The sequence below is a fragment of the Abramis brama genome (genome assembly GCF_963993115.1).
Source record: "Abramis brama genome assembly, chromosome: 17".
NCBI lineage: Eukaryota > Metazoa > Chordata > Actinopteri > Cypriniformes > Leuciscidae > Abramis > Abramis brama.
In genome coordinates this window covers 23,631,900-23,651,829 of record NC_139979.1, presented here as the reverse complement: position 1 = coordinate 23,651,829, position 19,930 = coordinate 23,631,900, and the positions used below count along the sequence as shown (strand labels likewise).

General features: G+C 36.8%; 1 protein-coding gene across 1 annotated transcript; it reads left to right on the top strand.

Moving 5' to 3' along the window:
• Positions 1 to 38: 38 nt before the first annotated feature.
• iffo1b (intermediate filament family orphan 1b) lies at positions 39 to 19,906 on the top strand. The gene is made up of 9 exons (XM_084088816.1): positions 39 to 1,439; positions 7,172 to 7,232; positions 9,842 to 9,937; positions 13,004 to 13,144; positions 16,150 to 16,331; positions 16,420 to 16,525; positions 18,382 to 18,471; positions 18,769 to 18,902; positions 19,780 to 19,906. The coding sequence occupies exons 1-9, from the start codon at positions 445 to 447 to the stop codon at positions 19,862 to 19,864; spliced, it is 1,890 nt and encodes a 629-aa protein (XP_083944942.1). The 5' UTR covers positions 39 to 444; the 3' UTR covers positions 19,865 to 19,906.
• Positions 19,907 to 19,930: the final 24 nt, after the last annotated feature.

The following is a 19,930-nucleotide window of genomic DNA, read 5'->3' as shown; positions in this document are numbered from 1 at the left end:
GAGGGGACAGCTACTGCTGATGTTACGGTAATGTCCGTGGGCTACTGAAGCGCTGCAGAGACTCGAGCACTCAAGTGTATTCAGGTTTCCAGGCAGGGAAGCCACAAGACATTCGTTTGGACCTATTTTAAATGTATTTCGCGAACGTTTTTACAATATACTTTGCTTATTAGAATAGAGCTACTGCGTGCTTCTGTAATTACTCCACATTGTTGGCTTTAATCGCTTGCTGCAGTGAGAGTCGCGTCGTCTCCATCAGTGTCTATTCATCCTTACTCAGCATTCACGCGCAAGCTGTAATACTCTTATCTCGTTACATAAGGCTTTAACGAGTTAAATGTGGACATTGCCGTGTCACTGGGTCGCTAAACACTATTGACCTTTGAAATCAAGCCGTTAATTATTTTGACGTCAGACTTTTGAAGTCAGACATAGCTGGTGTTCATGCCCGATCTGCAGCGCTTCAGTTTTCCGTACCGTAGCATGAATTCTCCTCTCCATCATCATCATCAGCAGCAGCACCATCAGCATCAGAATCCAGAAGGACCCGGTCATCCCGATTCTCCCTCCGGTTTACTCCCCGAGGCTGCTGTCCTCGGTTCTCCTGACCCATCCTCTTTTTTTCTCGAAGAACAACACGGCCCTGCTGGCGTCTCTCAAAACGCGTTTGACCTTACTGCATCCTCTTACCTGCACTTCAGTCCATCCTTCCACTGGTCCCAACCTCCTCCACCAACAGCCATGGCACTGAGGAACGACCTGGGATCAAATATAAGCGTCCTGAAGACCCTCAATCTGCGGTTCCGATGCTTTCTGGCTAAAGTGCATGAACTGGAGAGACGCAATAAGATATTGGAGTTACAGCTTCAGCAGGCTTTAAACACCAATAATGCGGGTGGATGCGTGGAAGACCGAAAGACCAAAGACATTGGTGTCCAGACTGGGTTTATTGGGCCTATTGCTGTCCGGCCTGGGTCTCTGTCCTTCCAAAACACCAACAACTCTGCCAAAAGACCCACTACATTGTTTATGCCTTCTCTTACGACTGTCCTCAAGCTTGAGCCCAATAAAGCTGACGATGAGACCACAACTGACCTAAACACCAACAGAAACCCAACCATCACGGTTAGTCTGTCAACACCCACCACCGAACCCGCCTCGGCCAACACCAATAACTCTAATAATACTCCACAAGTGAGCAGCGTTGGCATCGGGACGCCTCCAAACCCTCCTCCTCGCTTCCTCCCGGGCACTATCTGGTCCTACAACCACACTCGTAAACTGGGAAGCGGGTCAGAGACTCGGGTCACTAGCCCTGGAGTATCGTGGGTCCACCCGGACGGCGTGGGTGTCCAGATAGACACCATCACCCCAGAGATCAGAGCACTTTACAACGTCCTGGCCAAAATCAAAAGGGAGAGGGATGAGTACAAGCGAAGGTGAATATAGAGATAATATAGATGCTTATTATGGCTGAATGTTGGTTTATGATGTTGGTTTATGAGAAAAAGCTTCTGTGTGGCCCTTATACCAAACCTCTGCTGCAAAGTCTTCCTTTTGTTTTAGGAGTGTAGAGAGGCATGATGGCTTTGGGGCATGGTTGCAAATTTGAATGACCTCCGGGAATCTAGAAACAATTTTTTCTTCACATTTTGTGCTGCTAACTTTAAATACCAAATAGTTTTGGCAGCAGTTATTTACACTAAATTTAGATAGAAATAGATACTATTTACACTAGACTAAGTGAAAATAGCGATAAATTATATTTACACTTTAAAAATAGCATTAAGCATTAAGTGTAAATAGTAGTTAGTTGCTATTTATACTTATAATAAATAGTGGCAGATATTGCACCTCAGTGTTGTTGTACATTAAACGATATGCAATAATAACATAGAGTGTAAATGGTTATATTTATTAAAATTATTAAATTGATGCGCCTTAATGGGACATTAAAGCCCTCCCTACACCTACCCCCAACCATAACCTATAAACACGTTATTATTAAACACACGTTAGACACTTTTGGAATATTTTCTTCAGGTAACACTTTATTTTAAGCTGACATAGTTACACGTTACTACATGTAGGTCTACTTACTATAGTAATAACAGTAAATTATGCATAATTACAAGTAGGCTAACTAACCCTAAACCAAACCCTAACCGTAACTCTGTAGCAAGTACATGTAGTTATTTAATACTGCTCAGTACTTATTTGAGTACAATGCAACTATGTCACCTTAAAATAAAGAGTAACCTTTCTTCATTTTTATTGAAAATAAATGCCTTTCCAATATGATATGTGATGGGAAAAGGGAGTAGAGCGAGTTCGGCAAAGGCGGATACGAACTCGGGTCGATTTGCATCAAAACATTCAAAAAATTATAACATTTGACTTTGATAATATAGACTAATTTGCGATGAAAATGTATTAAATTAGAAAAATGCAAGCATTTTCACTTTTGAACTTTATTTCTTGTACACTGGGCTATTTCAGCATGTTCCAATGTCCTGCCCCTCTGGTGCTGAGGGGAACCCTGGCATTGACCTCTGATAACCTGTGCATCAGTCACGAACAAACCTTGTTTCAGTGCAGAGCAGACTGCAGTCACTTTGCTCTTCCTGCATGGGTTACTTTTCAAACCTGACAACTCTCGAACCTGCAGGTGTTCAAGACCACAACAAAAAAAACTAGCCATCCTGCAAGTGGAATTTGTAAAAAAATTAAATAAAGTGAGACCGAGTCGAGACTTGCAACTTTTGTGAGATAATATAGAGCATAAATCATCTGCTGGCAGTCATGTGCAGAGACATGAAGACATTTCTCTACGTCCTTATTTCTCACGGCTGCTGAAGTTATTTGAATCAATCTGAGATTATTGAACGGAGTTTTGCTAAATATATGGGATGAATTTACTTTAAGTAATCTGTGAAGGTGACATGAGGTGGTATTTAGGATGGATGGAGATAAATGAACTTTAAAAGGGACCCTAACTATTGGTATACCAAAGGGTTTTGTCAGTTGCCAAGCTAGAGTTGAACATGAGAAGCAAAAGGAAGGAAGATAATATGTACAGTATTTAGAAGATAAGAATCAGCTGGAGGGGAAATAATGTGTGTTACTCATAAATGGTGGTATTCAGTCAAGCCCATGGCTCTTTTTATGTCCAAACCTGCAGAAGCCTGAGCGCCGCATTCCACCTGCTGTCATTCACATACAGCAGTTTTATAACTGACCGTCAGATCGCAAACTCATTACCGTCTGTTGACTCATCAGGACAGGTGAAAACACTGTTGAAAAGCACAAAAGTCATTTTGGCTCCCCGTCTTAGATGTTATCGTTCAGCGTCTCTCCATTTGACTGCTTTGTCATTTGCTCTGGTAATGCTTTCAGCTCTTTTCAGACTTTCTTGTCTATATTTATTTTCTGATTTGTCTTTCTAATTTAGAAAGCAGAGTTTCGCTGTCTGTGGCTCTCATCCTCGAAAGTGTTTTTCTGTCTATCTGTGATAAAAATAAATAAAAAATTCAGCCATCGTTTCAACCAAGCAGATTAAAAAATTTAATCCCATGTTAAAAAAAATAACCAAGGCATGTTTTCCACATTGGAACATATGTTAACCGACAGTCACGTGAAGGAAACTAAGGGTATTTAAACACTGGGACTAATGGGATAATTAACAAGACAACAGGTGGGAATAATGAACTAATCAGAACACAGCAAAACTAGGTCACAGGGGAAACACAAAGGAACTCGAGATGACCAAACATGTGACACTAGGATGGCTTGAGAGTGAGTAAATTATGGTATAATTAAACATTTTGGGTGAACTAACCCTTTAATATTTTTGGTGAAGCTGTAATACATTTTCTTCAGGATTCTTTGATAAATGGAAAGTTCAAAAGAAGAATATTTATTTAAAAAGAGCAATCTTTTGTAACGTTATCAATGTCTTTTGTTTCACTTTTGATCAATGTTATGTGTACAGTAAATAAATAAAAGTATTAATTAAAAAAAAAAAATTACTTGCTCTAAACATTTTAACTGTAGTGTGTATGGACAAAATTATGTTGGCACCCCTTTCTAAAACAAATCTAATAGTGACATTATAGACAATTCTGTGTTGCAAAACAGGTTAGTGAAGAAGTTGACCTGTGCACAAAGCAGGGAACATAAAGAAATTGTTTGCTATGTCTGTTGTGACTTAGTATCCAAATTAGGGTTGGGTATCATTTGAATTTGAATGATTCCAATTCCGATTTTGATTCTGCTTATTGATTCCGATTCTTATCAATTCCTAATTTCGATTCTAATAAGGTAAAAAAAACAAAAAAAACTTGGATATCGTTCACATTTAGTCTTATTGCAAAACATTTAATTGTAGCTGAATATCATGAACAAAAATCAACAGGCTAAAGAACACTTACGCAAGGAGCGTTTGCCTGTGGTTTAAAAATACCATACCAAGTAAACATTCAGTAATTAAAAAAGAACAAATAAAAAAAATAGCAATCGCAAAAAATAGATACAACTGAACAAAGATATGATTGAAATTTTTCAGATTTTCAGGTATTCAAGTACAGAAACTGTAATCAAATGTAAAATAGCACTGCAATTTATAAATAAAATATACATTACAAATATAGTTACAAAAGTTATTCTGTTAAGAACGAGTGAATTTTCTCTTTGTCTTTTGTTGTTTGATTAGTGACATCATAGAGACGGCAGCAGGAGTATTAGGCTGCTGTCACTTTAAGAGTTGCACAGATCCAAAATAGCTACACATGCCTGCATCACTGAAAACAAGTCGTCTCGCGCTTGAATGGTTTAAAATCATGTTTTCGTTGGCGCCGATGGCCTCGTGGTTAGCGCCGACATGTAGCGCCGCTCGGGCAGCCCGAGTTCGAGTCCTGGCTGGTGGACCTTTCCCGATCCCATCCCCCGTCTCTCTCCCACCTCACTTCCTGTCAACTCTCTACTGTCCTGTCCCAAAAAAAAAAAAAAACTATATATATATATATATATATATATCATGTTTTCTGTGAGCACACTTTCGATGTGTGTGCAGCACAGAAAGTCATATTGAAATGCTCACAAAGGAATCGATAAGAGGATTCTAAATTTTAATTTTATAACAAGTGTCCGATTCCTGACCACAAGTATTTGATTCCATAATTGGAATCGATTTTGGATTCCCAACCCTAATCCTAATCCTGAACACCTTTGGGATTAATTAGAACTGCAAACCAGGTCCCATCACTCAACATCATTGCCTGACCTTTTGTCTTCTTAAACATTTAATTTCAAAAGATTGGCAAAAGCATAAATCCCTCCCTTTGCTGCAATAACAGCTTCCTCTCTTCAGGGACAGATTCCAGTAGATGTTGAAACAAGGATGCAGGGATTTGCTTCTCTTTAGACTCAAGAGCATCAGGGAGGTCATGCAGTGATGTTGAGTAATGGGGCCTGGCTCAGCATATCCATAAATGAAAGCACACAATTCATATCCATAATTATAACAAAACATAGTCATAAACATCAACATTTACTAACATATATTTTAACGAAAATGTTTGAGTGATGTGTGATGCTAATGAATAATTGAATGTTGAGTCGATTCATTGATTCACAAAAATAACACTATTACATGAAACAAAATATTTTTCTCTTAATGCATTATATGTGACACTATCAGTCAAAAGTTTTTTTTTTAAAGAAAGAAATTATTATTTTCATTCAAAAGTCACAGTAAAGACAAAAAAATATATTTCAAGTAAATGCAGTTCTAAATTTCTATTAATCAAATAATCCTAATTTTTTTTATTACAGTTTCCACAAAAATATTAAGCAGCACAATTGTTATTTTCAGCATTGAAAATAAGAAACATTTCTTCTTGAGCAGTAAATCAGCATATTAGAATCATTTCTGAAGGATCATGTGACACTGAAGACTGGAGTAATGATGCTGAAAATTCAGCTTTTATTTCATGGGAAATGATAAGCATAAGAGACTTCTTCAAAAACATTAAACCATCTAACAGACCCTAAACTTATGAACGGTAATGTAGAAGGATAGAAAAAAATGTACATGTTCTTTTGGAAATGTATTGGTCCAATAAAAAGCATATTAAATTCACATTAAAATATCTGAGGCTGAGCACACTTGCCATTTTGTATCATTTGTCTCATTTAGTCCGCTCTATTACAGCCATGGCATCCAGCAGCAGTGATCTACGTTATATCTGCATTGCAGTACACACACAAGGTCTCGGGCTGCAGAGAAGCAATCTCTCTCTCGCTCTCTCGCTCTCTCCCTCCACCCTCTCTCCTCACGTCGCTCGCGTTATCTGTCACTCTCCTCAGTAATAATTGAATGTTTGCACCTTGAATTGGCAGTAATGCACGGTCTCAAACTAACCTTGCAGTCCAGTGAGGATGTTTAATAAATGTAGAGGCTGCTGCAATGTTTTGAATGTTAAGTAGATCTTACATAAGGACAGGGCTTGTTGGGTTCCACCTCATTACACTATACTACTGCACTGGACAATATTACTGTTGAACAGCCACACAGTAAATTACTGTAGAGCTGACTGGGCTGATGGATCATTTAAAAGGACTGAATGGATGCACTTAAGTTCAGCTAGCATACTCACAGAAACAAAAACACTTGCGTGTGAAGATCACACACACAAATGTACCTTCTGTTACGTGAAAAATACATGTTTTGCATTAGTTTTTTCCTGCTTTACAAGAGCAATATTAAATTGTCTTGCATTGCTTTGGATTTTATATAGCATAAACTGATGTTTACACAAAAATGAAACTTTTGCCATCATTTACTCGCCCTTGTGCCATTTTAACTCCTCATATGTGGAACATGAAAGGAGAAATTTTGAAGAATGTATCGGTTGCGTTTCTCCATACAATTACAAAGAATGGAGGCTGGAGTTTTTACGCTCCAAAAAGGATGTAAAAGCACCATAAAAGTATAATAAAAGTTATCCATATGACTTATCTGCGGCTTTAAATATATTGCACGAGTCGTATGGACCTCTTTTTATTTTACTTGATGTGATATATTCAAGTTTTTAGCTAGCTAAATCGAAAAGTTCCTGTTGTTGGGTCATGCTCTGCTGTTGGTCCTGATGTTCTTGTTTTCTCCTCTCAGATGGGAAGAGGAATACACCATGAGAATGGACATGGAGCAGAGAATGAATGACCTACAGGAGGTGAGGAACACTTTTTCAAGCCAAACCTCTTTACTTCTCAGCAACATAGTGTCGGCCCAGATCTGGGCCACATCTGGTACATGTGGATTCCACGCGTACCAGATGTGGGCCGGATCTGGGCGACACTATGTTGCTGTCTGGTTGTTTATGGATATTAATTACATCTACCACATTTAACTTCCATTGCAACCTCAATGTCCTGACAACTTTTTAATTTAGTCCCCGTTTTATTTATTTCACTAAAATAATGTTAAACAAAGTCTTTAAATAAATTACCATTCAAAACTTTGTGGTTGGTAAGATTTTTTTTTTAAATGTTTTTGAAAGTCTCTAATGCTCACCAGTCACCAAGGCTGCTTTTATTTGCTCAAGAGTGCAATAAACAGGAATACAGTAATATCGTGAAATATTATAAGATTCGATTTTTTTGGGGGATTTTAATATATTTTAAAATGCAATTTATTCCTGTGCAAAGCGGTCATCATTCTAATATGCTGATTTATGCATATTAGCAGAGGTGGACGAAGTACACAACTTCCTTACTTGAGTGAAAGTATAGATACTACTGGTCAAATATTACTCCGTTACAAGTAAAAGTTGTAAAGACCTATTTTTACTTAAGTAAAAGTACAGAAGTACTCGATTTTAAAAGTACTTAAGTATCAAAAGTAAAAAGTAAATGTCAATGCATTGTTTTGTTGCATTGTTGTATGTAAGTAGGCTACCGTATGCCTCTGAATCTATGCCTGCATACCTACCCTCATATCAATATCAAATTTATTTCTAGAACACAGTGTCAGTAGTGGGATTGAATGTGAGATTGAATAAGTGCACTCAATAACGTCCACAATGGTTTCGGACACCCAAATGGCTGTTCCCTCAAATATTGCCCTATTTAAAGTTTTTTGGCTTTTAGTATGAATATGTTAGTCTTACTGTTATCTATAAGCAAGGGTGCTCCAAAAAAGTGACAAAATTCGCATTTAGAAAACCAAACTCAACGTTGAAAATGAAAATCAGGTTTATGTCAGAATCCAATGTCAGATTGACGTTGATCTCCAACGTTGGACAGACGTTGTATTGTGGTTGAAAATGAAAATCGGGTTGACGTCAGAAACCAACATCAGTCGGGTTCTGACGTCAACCCGACTTTTATTTTCAAACAATATCCAACGTCAATCTGACGTCGGGTTCTGATGTCAATCAGATACAGTGTTCTGACGTCAACCCGACTTTTATTTTCAAACAATATCCAACGTCAATCTGACGTCGGGTTCTGATGTCAATCAGATACAGGGTTCTGACGTCAACCCGACTTTTATTTTCAAACAATATCCAACGTCAATCTGACGTCGGGTTCTGATGTCAATCAGATACAGGGTTCTGACGTCAACCCGACTTTCATTTCCAACCAAAATGCAACCCCTGCAACCAAAATCATCCACTGACTGATGTTACTTTCTACTCAAGGACCTTGACAGAATTGTAGTGGAGTAAAAAGTACGATATTTATCTTTCAAATGTAGTGAAGTTAAAGTAAAAAGTTTCCAGAAAAAATAATACTCAAGTAAAGTACAGATACTCAAAAAGTGTACTTAAGTACAGTACTCAAGTAAATGTACTTTGTTACTGTCCACCTCTGCATATTAGAAACATTTCTTATTATCAATGTAGAAAATAGTTGCTGCTTAATATTTTTGTGGAAAGCATGATACTTTTTTTTTTCCAGAATACGTTAATGTTCAAAAGAACAGAATTTATTTAAATTTTTAAATGTTACATTTTAAATGTCTTTACTGTCACTTTTAATCAGTTTAATGCATCCTTGCTGAATAAAAGTATTAATTTCTTTCAAATAAATCTTACTTTTGAACAGTAGTGTACAGTACATCACTGGAGACTGAGTAAACAGATCAAGAAAATGATGTTGTCTGCGGTTTGAGGTTTTTGGCATGTTTTACCTTTGGGATCAAGGGTTATTTGGATGAACTTGGATTCAGGAGAAGCTCTTGAGTCTGCAAAACATTGAAATAGTGTTTAGATGTTTTACTTAGATGCAGTTTAGACACAGTTTTACTTTAGTAATAGGTTATATAAAAATTCTACAGTATAAATGCTGAATAATACTTGATGATAGCAATTATTGTTTAACTGAAAAGTTCTCTTTTTATCTCTGTTACTTTAATATCTGAAATCTAGTGTCAATTCTTAGTTTCAATTGATTAGGTTAAACCTAGTCTTGAACCAGCCTTAGAACTACATTCATTATTCTTAACTTAATTTTTTAACCTAGATTTTAATTTATTAAAAAAATTACTGTCCTGTCTAAATTAATAACTGTCAATATTACTGTGTTCTTTAAGCTCTTCTATAGTAAATTAATTATAAGTTACAGTTTCTAAATAATTGTTTACAATGTAATTATTGTATGTATGTTTTTGTTCTATGTGGGTCAGTATTGTCATTCTGTTAGATATGAAGTTAGGTTGGGTTTTTGGAAGTATATGAGTAAAATTGTGATGACTTTGGCCAAGAAAGTGTGTCATTTGTACAGAAAATGAATTGTTTATTAATAATGATAATGGATATGCATTTGTCTATGTGTGTAGGACCTACAGGAGAGTGAAGAATGTCAGGATGAGTTGGGCCTGAAGGTGCAACAGCTGAAAGCTGAACTCGTGCTCTTTAAAGGACTCATGAGCAATGTGAGAAGCAAAACACACTCTCAGTACACTCGAACAACAAATGCATGCCTCAAACACACTGGACAGGACAGGCAATGATCACCCAAAATGAAAATTATATGATTTACTCACCCTCATGTCGTTCCAAACCTCTTGTCCATAACTCCCTTATGGAAAATTGTGCACAATACAACACAATACAAAAATTGTGTATTGAATGTGTACTTGTAGTGTACTTAAAAGTCTTAAAAGTATATTTAAAACCTTAAAAGTATATCTTTTTTTTAAAACTTGCAGGTAATATAAAATTAATTAATAAAAGTTAAAATACTTTAAATGTACTAAATTGCAATTTCATTATTATAAATGTGTGGCATTAAAGTATATTTTAATTTACCATAAATTCTTGTCAGTACATTCGGCAGTTCATTCATACACTTTAACCATATTGTGAAGACAATAGAAGTAATTATGAAATTACATACAAATATGTACTTAAGTCCTACTTGCAGTCAGTAAGTGGGTCAAAGAAACACTCTAAATTGCAGCTAATTGAATTTAATAAAGATTCAATATATTTAATATCTGTTTTCATTTATTGAAAACAATAAACAATAAAATTGTTTTCATCAATTGCTGTTAACAATCAAATAATTGTCTGAAAATGACAGTTTGTGAATGGGTTACTACAAATGATGGCCGTGAATAAAATATAATATTCAGAAGTAAACAGTGTAGCTGACAGAGTGTTTATGTCAGAATGTTTATTTTTAAACCACAACCTTCTTGGGGCTTCTTTTACCGATATATTTACCGATATCTTTTGCATTTCTAATCCAAACAACGTCAAACTTGCCACTGCACTTACTCGTGCCCATAGCGGGACACCTGTCAAGTTTGAAATCCATTGGACTAACGGTTCGAGAGATATGCGAATGACAGACATACTGACAGACAGACAGACGTTTCTGTAATTTATAGATAGATTACTCTATAGAGTGCTGCAGTAATGACATATTTTTGTAGGCCTTTGTTAGTTAGATTACCCTGGTTCCCTCGACAAAAACCCAATTGGACCCAATTTGGCTTTTGGATTATTGCAGAAAATAAGCTCTGTGACTAACAAAAGCTTATGAGCTTATTTTTGAAGCGTAAACACAATAGGCAGAAGTCAAAAACTAAACGTAGGCTATAAACAATCTACACCACAGTCTCTTGACTTCAATGTCACCATCACTAAGGTGACTAACCACTAACCACCATACGTGGTTCACACTTGGCATGTTTGGTTCGATTAAAACGAACCCTGGTGCAATTGCTCTGTTAGTGTGGTTCATTTTAATAAGTGTGAACGCTGCCATCACAACCCTGGTACGCACCAAACAAGTGGACCAAGACCCCTGTAAAGAATGGTCTTTGTCCGCTTCCGAACAAACTCTGGTGTGGTTCGAATGAAATATAAATGCAACACAGACCAAAGACATGTAAACGAACCAAAAACGGGACATGATTTCACAAGATGCAACCCTAAAAAGGACAGAATGTTTTTTCTCGTCATAGTTGCAATTTTGCCCATCATAGTTCAGTACAAGCATCAGAACCACGTCTCCTTGAGCAGATCTTCGTTTGTGTGTGTGTGATGGAGGGATTCCTGCCGCTGTTTTGACTCCTTCACACGTATTATAAGCTCTTCACGAGTTCTCAGATGGTCAAAATACCATCATATGCAGGCGGGCTACGCACGTACAGCAAGCGCATTTATCCCAGCACACAGCATAGTTTTGGATGCCAAAAACAAGAATTTCCATCCCAAAATATATCAAAGCTGACCAATCAGGTTGTGAATGTATCCCTATGCCTTTAGGTTCGGTGTTAAAATGCCAATGTGAATGCTAAGCGGACCAGGACTAAATGTTTTTTTTTTTTCAAACACCTTAGGCTTCCAACAACTCTTTCAGCCTTTGTTTAAACACATTTTCCCCGGAAAGCTTGAGTTATAATAGTTTGCAAGAGCGTGATTATAAACACAATGTGGCTGTGAAAGCGTACTAGTGAGTGGCTTACTGTTCAGCTGATGGCGTTGAAAATCACAAGAGGATATTACTGATGTATTTTATATTGTAGAATAAAACGTGAAAATATTTTGAGCTTGTGTTCACCACAGACCTTATTTCAAACATTTAACAAAAAAAACATTGATTTTGGGACGATGGAACCAGAAGTGCTAAAACTCGGGCAAAAACATTTACGGGCTTTGGCCTACAAAAAATATGCCATCGCTTCACCACCCTTCACCACTCTATTTCAAAGAATGCTAAAGTTGTTTTTCAATGCAATAACAGTGAGTGGGTTCTGGACAGTGGGCACTGAATTATCAAGAATGCATTGGCTGACCAGTTCCAGAGCAGCACAAACCGGCCTGGACCAGAACAGGAATTCATGTTTGGTCTAAGCAGCCATTTGATTTCATTACTTTGCTCATTTAGAGTTTAAATCAGCAAGTCACACACACTCAGAGGTTTGTTTCTGGCGAGCTCAAGAACAGTAGTGTTCAGTAGTGGATGAATACACAGATAGTGTATTCATAGCAGCTTCTACATTCATAGCACTCCACAGTAGTCCACTTATTTTCTGTAGAAATACTTAAGGAAAATATATGAGCTTTGTGCTTTTGTTCTCATAAACGCTCACACACAAACACATTTTCCCACTTTCCACAATTAGCACTTTGTTTTTTTTAAATCTTCTGATGTGTTTTATCTGAAAATCAGACAATACCCTACTTTGTATCAAACACTCTTCCCAGAAAAAGATTTATCACACAGTTCAAAGTGTTAAAAATAGCTTGTTTTTGAGAATAGGCTAACAGCTAATGCGTGTATTGAACTCAAAGCCCAAGAAACACAAACATCACAGTTTTCCTCATTGTGTGCCAAAAAAGACATGCCACTGCAGTTTCAGTTTCACATCATCTTAAACTACAGTGCCGTGAATACTAAAAATAGTACTTTATAGAAATGAGTTATTAATCATCTAATTATTCTTGCTTCAAATGACATGTACCCACACAAATCTGTACACCTACAGAACCTGTCGGAGCTGGATAGTAAGATCCAGGAGAAGGCCATGAAAGTGGACATGGACATCTGCAGACGTATTGACATCACAGCTCGCCTGTGTGATGTCGCCCAACAAAGAAACTGTGAAGATCCAATCAAGATCTTTAAGGTATTCACACACTCAAACAAACATCTGCACTTTCTGATTTCTCTATGTTATGCTATCATTTTTGTTGTGCGACACATTTAAAGGGATTGTTCACCCAAAAATTAAAATCACCCTGCAGCCCAAGACTTGTTGCCTACTGAAGCTAAGCAGGGTTGAACCTGGTCAGTACCTGGATGGGAGACCTCCTGGGAAAATTATTGGTTAACTGTTGGAGGAGGTGTTAGTGAGGCCAGAAGGGGGCGCTCACCCTTGGGTCTGTGTGGGTCCTAACGCCCATGTATAGTGATGGGACATTATACTGTAACAAACACAATCCTTCAAATGAGATGTTAAACCAAGATCCAGACTCTCTGTGGTCATTGAAAATTCCAGGATGTCCTTTGAAAAGGAGTAGGGGTGCAAGATTTGCCCATTGTCCTCTGTCTGGCTTCCTAATCATCCCCATATACACTGATTGGCTTCATCACTCTGTCTCCTCTCCACCAATAAGCTGGTGTGTGGTGGGCGTTCTGGCACAAAATGGCTGCCGTCGCATCATCCAGGTGGATGCTGCACATTGGTGGTGGTCGAGGAGATCCCCCCCCCCCCCCCTCCATTTAAAGCGCTGAGTGCCAAGAAAAGCGGTATATAAATATTACAATAAACAAATTATTGTTATTTGTCTCATCATTTACTCACCCTCATGCCATCCCCGATGTATATGACTTTCTTTCTTCAGATAGGTTTTTAGGAAAATAATACAGCGATCGTAATGGTAATCCATATGACCTCAGTTGGTGAATCAATGTGTGTAAGAAAAATACAAATTTTTAAAAACTTTTTAAAACTATAAATCATTCCTTTCTGTCTACTGTCATACAGGCATTCTATAGAGGGACATTGTGACACGTGCATTGTAAAGTTCACGTGAGAAGTAATGTGGAAACACAGAGGACTGTCACTTCTCACGCGAGTTTCACAACACACTCGGGTTGTTTGGATTACTATCATGATCGTTGTGTGTGGTTTTCACCCTATTAACCCATTTCACTTCCGTTATATGGACTCACAGAGCTTGATTATTTTCTGAAAAATATTTGTTTGTGTTTATCTGAAGAAAGTAAATGATGAGAGAATTTAAATTTTTTGGAGAACTATCCCTTTAAGCTCCACTGGAAATCTTTGTCCTGAACACTGTTAATGTAAGTTAACTAAAATAATAAAGTGCTTAAGAAATGTTTAATTTCCCAGTTTCGTAGCCTTGATTATATATTATATGTAATATACAATACTGCTCAAAAGTTTGGGGATGTTAAGATTTTAAAAATGCTTTTGAAGAATTTTATGCTCAAGGCTGTATTTATTTGATGATAAATACAGTAAAAACTGTTATTGTCTGCAAGGGGTTGAACAAAAACGGAAAATTAAAAGGATGAATCTATTCACAAGCATTTATTTTAGTGAAAAACTTAATTTCTTTTAGTACACACTTCTCAAAACAAACAAACAAAAACACAGCAAACAGAACAACCACTATTCATTGACAAAGATCTGACAAAGACTGAACCAAACAGAGGGCTATAAATACACAGAGGCTGCATCCAAACTCGCATACCTCCCTGCTATAAAGTAGTATGAAAAACAGTATGTGACAAAAGAAGTATGTCCGAATTCACAGTACTCGTAATATAGAGTTGGCAAAAAGTACCCGGATGACCTACTTCTTCCGGTGAGATTCTGAAGTGTGCATACGATGGACACTTTACTATCCCGTGAGGCCACGGGAGAATTTGTGGCAGTAAAGTGACGTAACTGACACTGATAGGTCACATGATAATGACAGCATGGCTAATGTTGTATGTTCAGATTACATTCATACAATACACATTCTTACTATATAGAAAATACATTTTAGTGGTCCTGAAGTTAATACTTATTCAAAATAAGTACCTACTTGGACACAGCCAAAGACACACTAGGGACTAGACGACATAATTAACAAGACACAGGTGCAACACATGGGAGCAAATCAAAAACCATGGCAACCGATCAACAAAGACAAAGAACTTACAAGTACAACACAAATAAACAAAACGCAATCCCAAAACAGACGGGACAATGGGGACATTTATATTGTGAAATATTATTACAAGTGTGTGTGTGTATATAAATATATATATATATATATATATATATATATATATATATATATACTGTATGTAATGAGTCATGTTACATGATTTCACTGATTTGGATGTTACGTAGGAAGAACGTTTAAAGGACGTAATGCGGCATCATGTTTTCATAATCGTTGAAGGTAAAATCAAACTGAAACTATCGCATCCCTAGTCGTTAATTAATCTTTGAGAGCAAGAGGGCCCCCTGGTGGTACGGGGCCCTACACAACTTGCGTACTTTGCATATAGGGAGTATTATACAGTACACACACGTTAAGCAATATATACTATAGCAAATCTCAACTGCTTAATTGCATGTATCATCCTAAAATGTAAGTATTATCACAGAGATCTAATCTGATAAATGCAACTATAAGCTATGAAGATATTAGGATATTATAAACATTAACATGATTTTCTAGTTGAATTGACTAGTCTTGTTTTCACTAACGAAATTTAGTGAGGTTTATGCTTAAATGCCTGATGCTTCGCAAGTAAACCTTTTTTTTTTTCAGGTGATATGGTTTTCAGTTTCAGTCATTTTACTGGAAAACCAAAAAGAACATTTTCTGCAATGAATGTCATACATATGTATCGTGTAATCTTGCACGCTTGTAATTCACACAGCATCCCAGCCCCCTCTCTGTCTCTGACTCAGCTGCTGTGACTTTCTGCTGATGCCTGCTATAATGTATGAGGCACAGAGAACTGATGTGTATTGCGTTTTCGGTAGAAGAGGGAGTGGTCGAACCAATAATGTTTTTTGTGTGTTTGTTTCAATGTTACGTTGGGTCAAAAGTGTTGAGGTTAAAGTTATTAATGACCTAACCCTCTCTCTTGCTATCCCAGGTTCCCAGTCCTCAAAATGCCATCACCTCGCGTGCCCGTAAACAAACCTCGCAACCTGCCAATGGCAGCGAGACAGATGAGCCAGTCAGCACCTCTGAGAGTGATGGTGCGCGAGAAGATGAAGTGTGCACCCCTTCAACCCTCCAGATCAATGAAGAGATGCAGAGAATGTTGACCCAACTGTGAGCGATTAAAAATGCCTTGCAATGTTTGGTCAGAACTGCTTGTTTGTTTATGACTAATGTAATGACTTACCTGTGTATTTGCCAGGCGTGAGTGTGAGTTTGAGGATGACTGTGACTCCCTGGCTTGGGAAGAGACAGAGGAAACGCTCCTTCTGTGGGAGGATTTCCCAGGAGACACTAATCAGGGCGAGGTTAGTGCACTGGGTCATATGGTTTATATGTGGTTGATATTTGTTTGAATGCACATTATTTCTTACTACTTCCTCATTTATTTATACACTTAGAAACTTTCCCTTGATTTAATGCCTTTTAAGAATTCAAGGGTCCATATCATATACATTCTTTTTCAATATTTTTGACTCACTTATAATGTTAGAGACTAAAATGTGACGTACATTTTTAAAATATTTTTTGCTACTGCAACTATAACAGTTCTATGTAAATGACCTCTGTTATGATTGTACATTTTTGCGTGTAAAATGAGTAGCAGTGCTTTACTGATTGTTTGCTGGCAGGTTCAATATAATTGTCACTATCTCATCTTTTTTAATAACAGCCTCTTCACAAAGCCTTCGTTACATTTTGACTGGTTCACATAGTTGTTTAATTCTTGCATTTCAAAATAATGTTTTTTACCTCCTTAATAATAATGAATCAAAACTGACAAAAGAGTAAGCGGAGTGTTATAAAACATACAATTGAAAGTACAGTAGGTACAATAAAATGAATAATATTTAAAAAATGTCCTGTCAAAATCACATGAGAGGCATAATTTATAGAAAGGACCTTCAAGACTTTTGATTATAATCCAAAAATCTGATTGATGCACCTACTAAATATTCTTGGAATATCATGTTTACTTCCTAATATTAATCTAATTAATCTAAATTCATTTATTCATGTAAAAAATTATATTCTTACTAGTATTTTGTCTTGGTTTCCAGTAAATTAATTCAAGCATCTTTACATCGTTTAATTGAGAAGCAAAATTAAGCCTTTTTACAGAAATTGTATTCTTATAAAAACATTTTTAGTGCTGTCAAATCGATTAATCGCACATAACATTAATGTTTGTAGATATATAGTATTTGTGTGTGTGTGTGTGTGTGTATGTCACACATATAAGTAACTTTGCAACTACATGTCAACTAACTCTCAGAGTATTAGTAGACTGGTAGGGTTAGGGTTAGAATAAGTTGACATGCAGCTGCATAGTTACTTAGTCAGTAGAATGTGTGTTGGTGAATCATTACAATAAAGTGTTAGCAGATATTAAGCAGAGAGTCTACTAATATACTACTGAGAGTTAGAAGACATGTAGTTGCAAAGTTTCTTATAGTTATTAGAAAGTCTAAAGTGGAGCATCAAAATAAAGTGTTACCGTAACTTCCAGTTAGCTTTCCTTTTTCTTCTCAGCATTACCCAGCATTATGCTCTCTGCTTTATATCATAATTCATATCATTCCATATTTCCTGTCATTTGGTAACTCTACCTCTTTCTCCATTCTGTTCATTCCGTAGGCACTCTCTCCCTCTCCTCCTGTCTGTCTCTCTATCCATCTCACATTCTTTTTCATGAGTTTTTTAATGTTTGTGGTAAACTGGTGAGTATTGGTTCATCTCAAAGGGAGGGCATCTTTGATAGAATCCAGGAGGAATTTACACAGAAAATGTGACACAAAATGATGCTTAGGTTCACACACTTGTTCAGTGTCCAAAGGAGAATAGGATTCTACTGGTCATACAGTTCATGGGCTTCACTCATAGGACGCATGCAAACACATATCTAGGTCAGGGTACTCAGTCAGGTTTGCTGGGGGGCGGTTCGATACTATACATTACTGACATTAGTTAATGCAATGTGGGCTGGAAGTGTGTCACATTTCATGGAAAGCTCAAAGTGTTTAGAGTTTTCCATCTACGGGGTCATTAATCTAGTATTTTATTTCCCTCTGGTCAAATCTCATCTGCTGGTGAGTGCTTGTGCTTCTGCAGTGAGATAATGTGCCTGTGGGATTTCTCTCTCTCTCTCTTTCTGCCTGGACAGGAGGAGAGTTTGGAAAAGGTGATTAAGGACACTGAATGTCTTTTTCAGTCTAGGGAGAAGGAATATCAGGAGACTATTGACCAGATTGAGGTGAGAAGTTTGGATAGTTTACTTAAATGTCATGCTTTATCAGATTATAACAGTTTTTCAGTGAGATAATGTACTGTCAGCCAATCATTATCACAAAATAATATCACAATTTTGTGATAATACAGTACTTTATCTCTGTCAGTCATGAATAATTTGTTATATACGCACTGTTAATAGCATTGTTTTGCTATTTTCTTGTTTAGTATGTTGGATAAAAGTGCTAAGAAAATAAATGTACATATAAATGTAAGTATGAATGCCCATCAGCCTGGTCTGATGCGATCTGTTTCTCTGTAGTTGGAACTTGCCACAGCAAAGTCAGACATGAACCGCCATCTTCACGAGTACATGGAGATGTGCAGTATGAAGAGAGGACTGGATGTGCAGATGGAAACCTGCAGGAGACTCATCACTCAGAGCGGAAACGAAAAGTATGCATATATCCACAAACATATGGGCTTTTGACACTTGACACTGTTCATACTGTATCCTGGGTACTAAGATTTTGAGATTTCACACTGTACATTTAACAGGGTTATTATTGTTAACTCAAACTAAAACCATAAAAAATATTTAATTTGAGCTAATTGCCAAGGAACCATTCCTCATTTTCATTTAATTTAACTTGATGTACTAAAATAACTAGAACTAAAACAAAATAAAATTAATAAAAACTTAGACATATTTGAAAAACTAATACAAATGAAAAAAACACACAACCATATTACTAAAACTTGACCTAAAATTAAAAGCAAAACGGAAAATATAAAAATAAAACCAATTCAAACTATTAATAGTAACTCTCAATGATACTAAAATTACACTGCTGTAAACCATGAATTTACATTCATATGCATATTCATGAGGTCAGCAACATAGATAGACATAGATCACAGTTCACCCAAAAAGTTATATAATATTCTGTTATACTCATCCTCATGTCATTCCAAACCTGAATGACTTTCTGTCCTCTGTGGAGCATGGAAGAAGATATTTTGAGTAGACTATAGAAGTCAAAGGTGACCAAAATTGTTTGGATATCAACATTTTTCAAAATATCTTCTATGTTCCAATGAATAAATAAATAAATACAGGTTTGGAATGACATGAGGGTGAGTAAATGATGATTTTTAGGTGATCCTTTTAAGTATTCTGAAATGTACTGCAAAATAATACTGTCTCTTCATCACTCTTTCACACTTTTTTTTTCTGCTCAGATGCTGAAACTAAACAGCTACTGATATTTTACTATTGCCCAAATGACAAGAAAGTGTATTTTGTTGATTTATTCTTTTTACCACCTTACAGCAAATCCACTTCTTCTATACCTGGAGGAGGTGCAGATGCGAACGGAGAAACAGAGAGGGATAAAACCGAGGAAGGAGGAAGATAATGACAAGAATCTGAAGAATGTGTTTGCAAGAAGAAGAAAAAGCACCCCTCATCTCTTCACGGCACC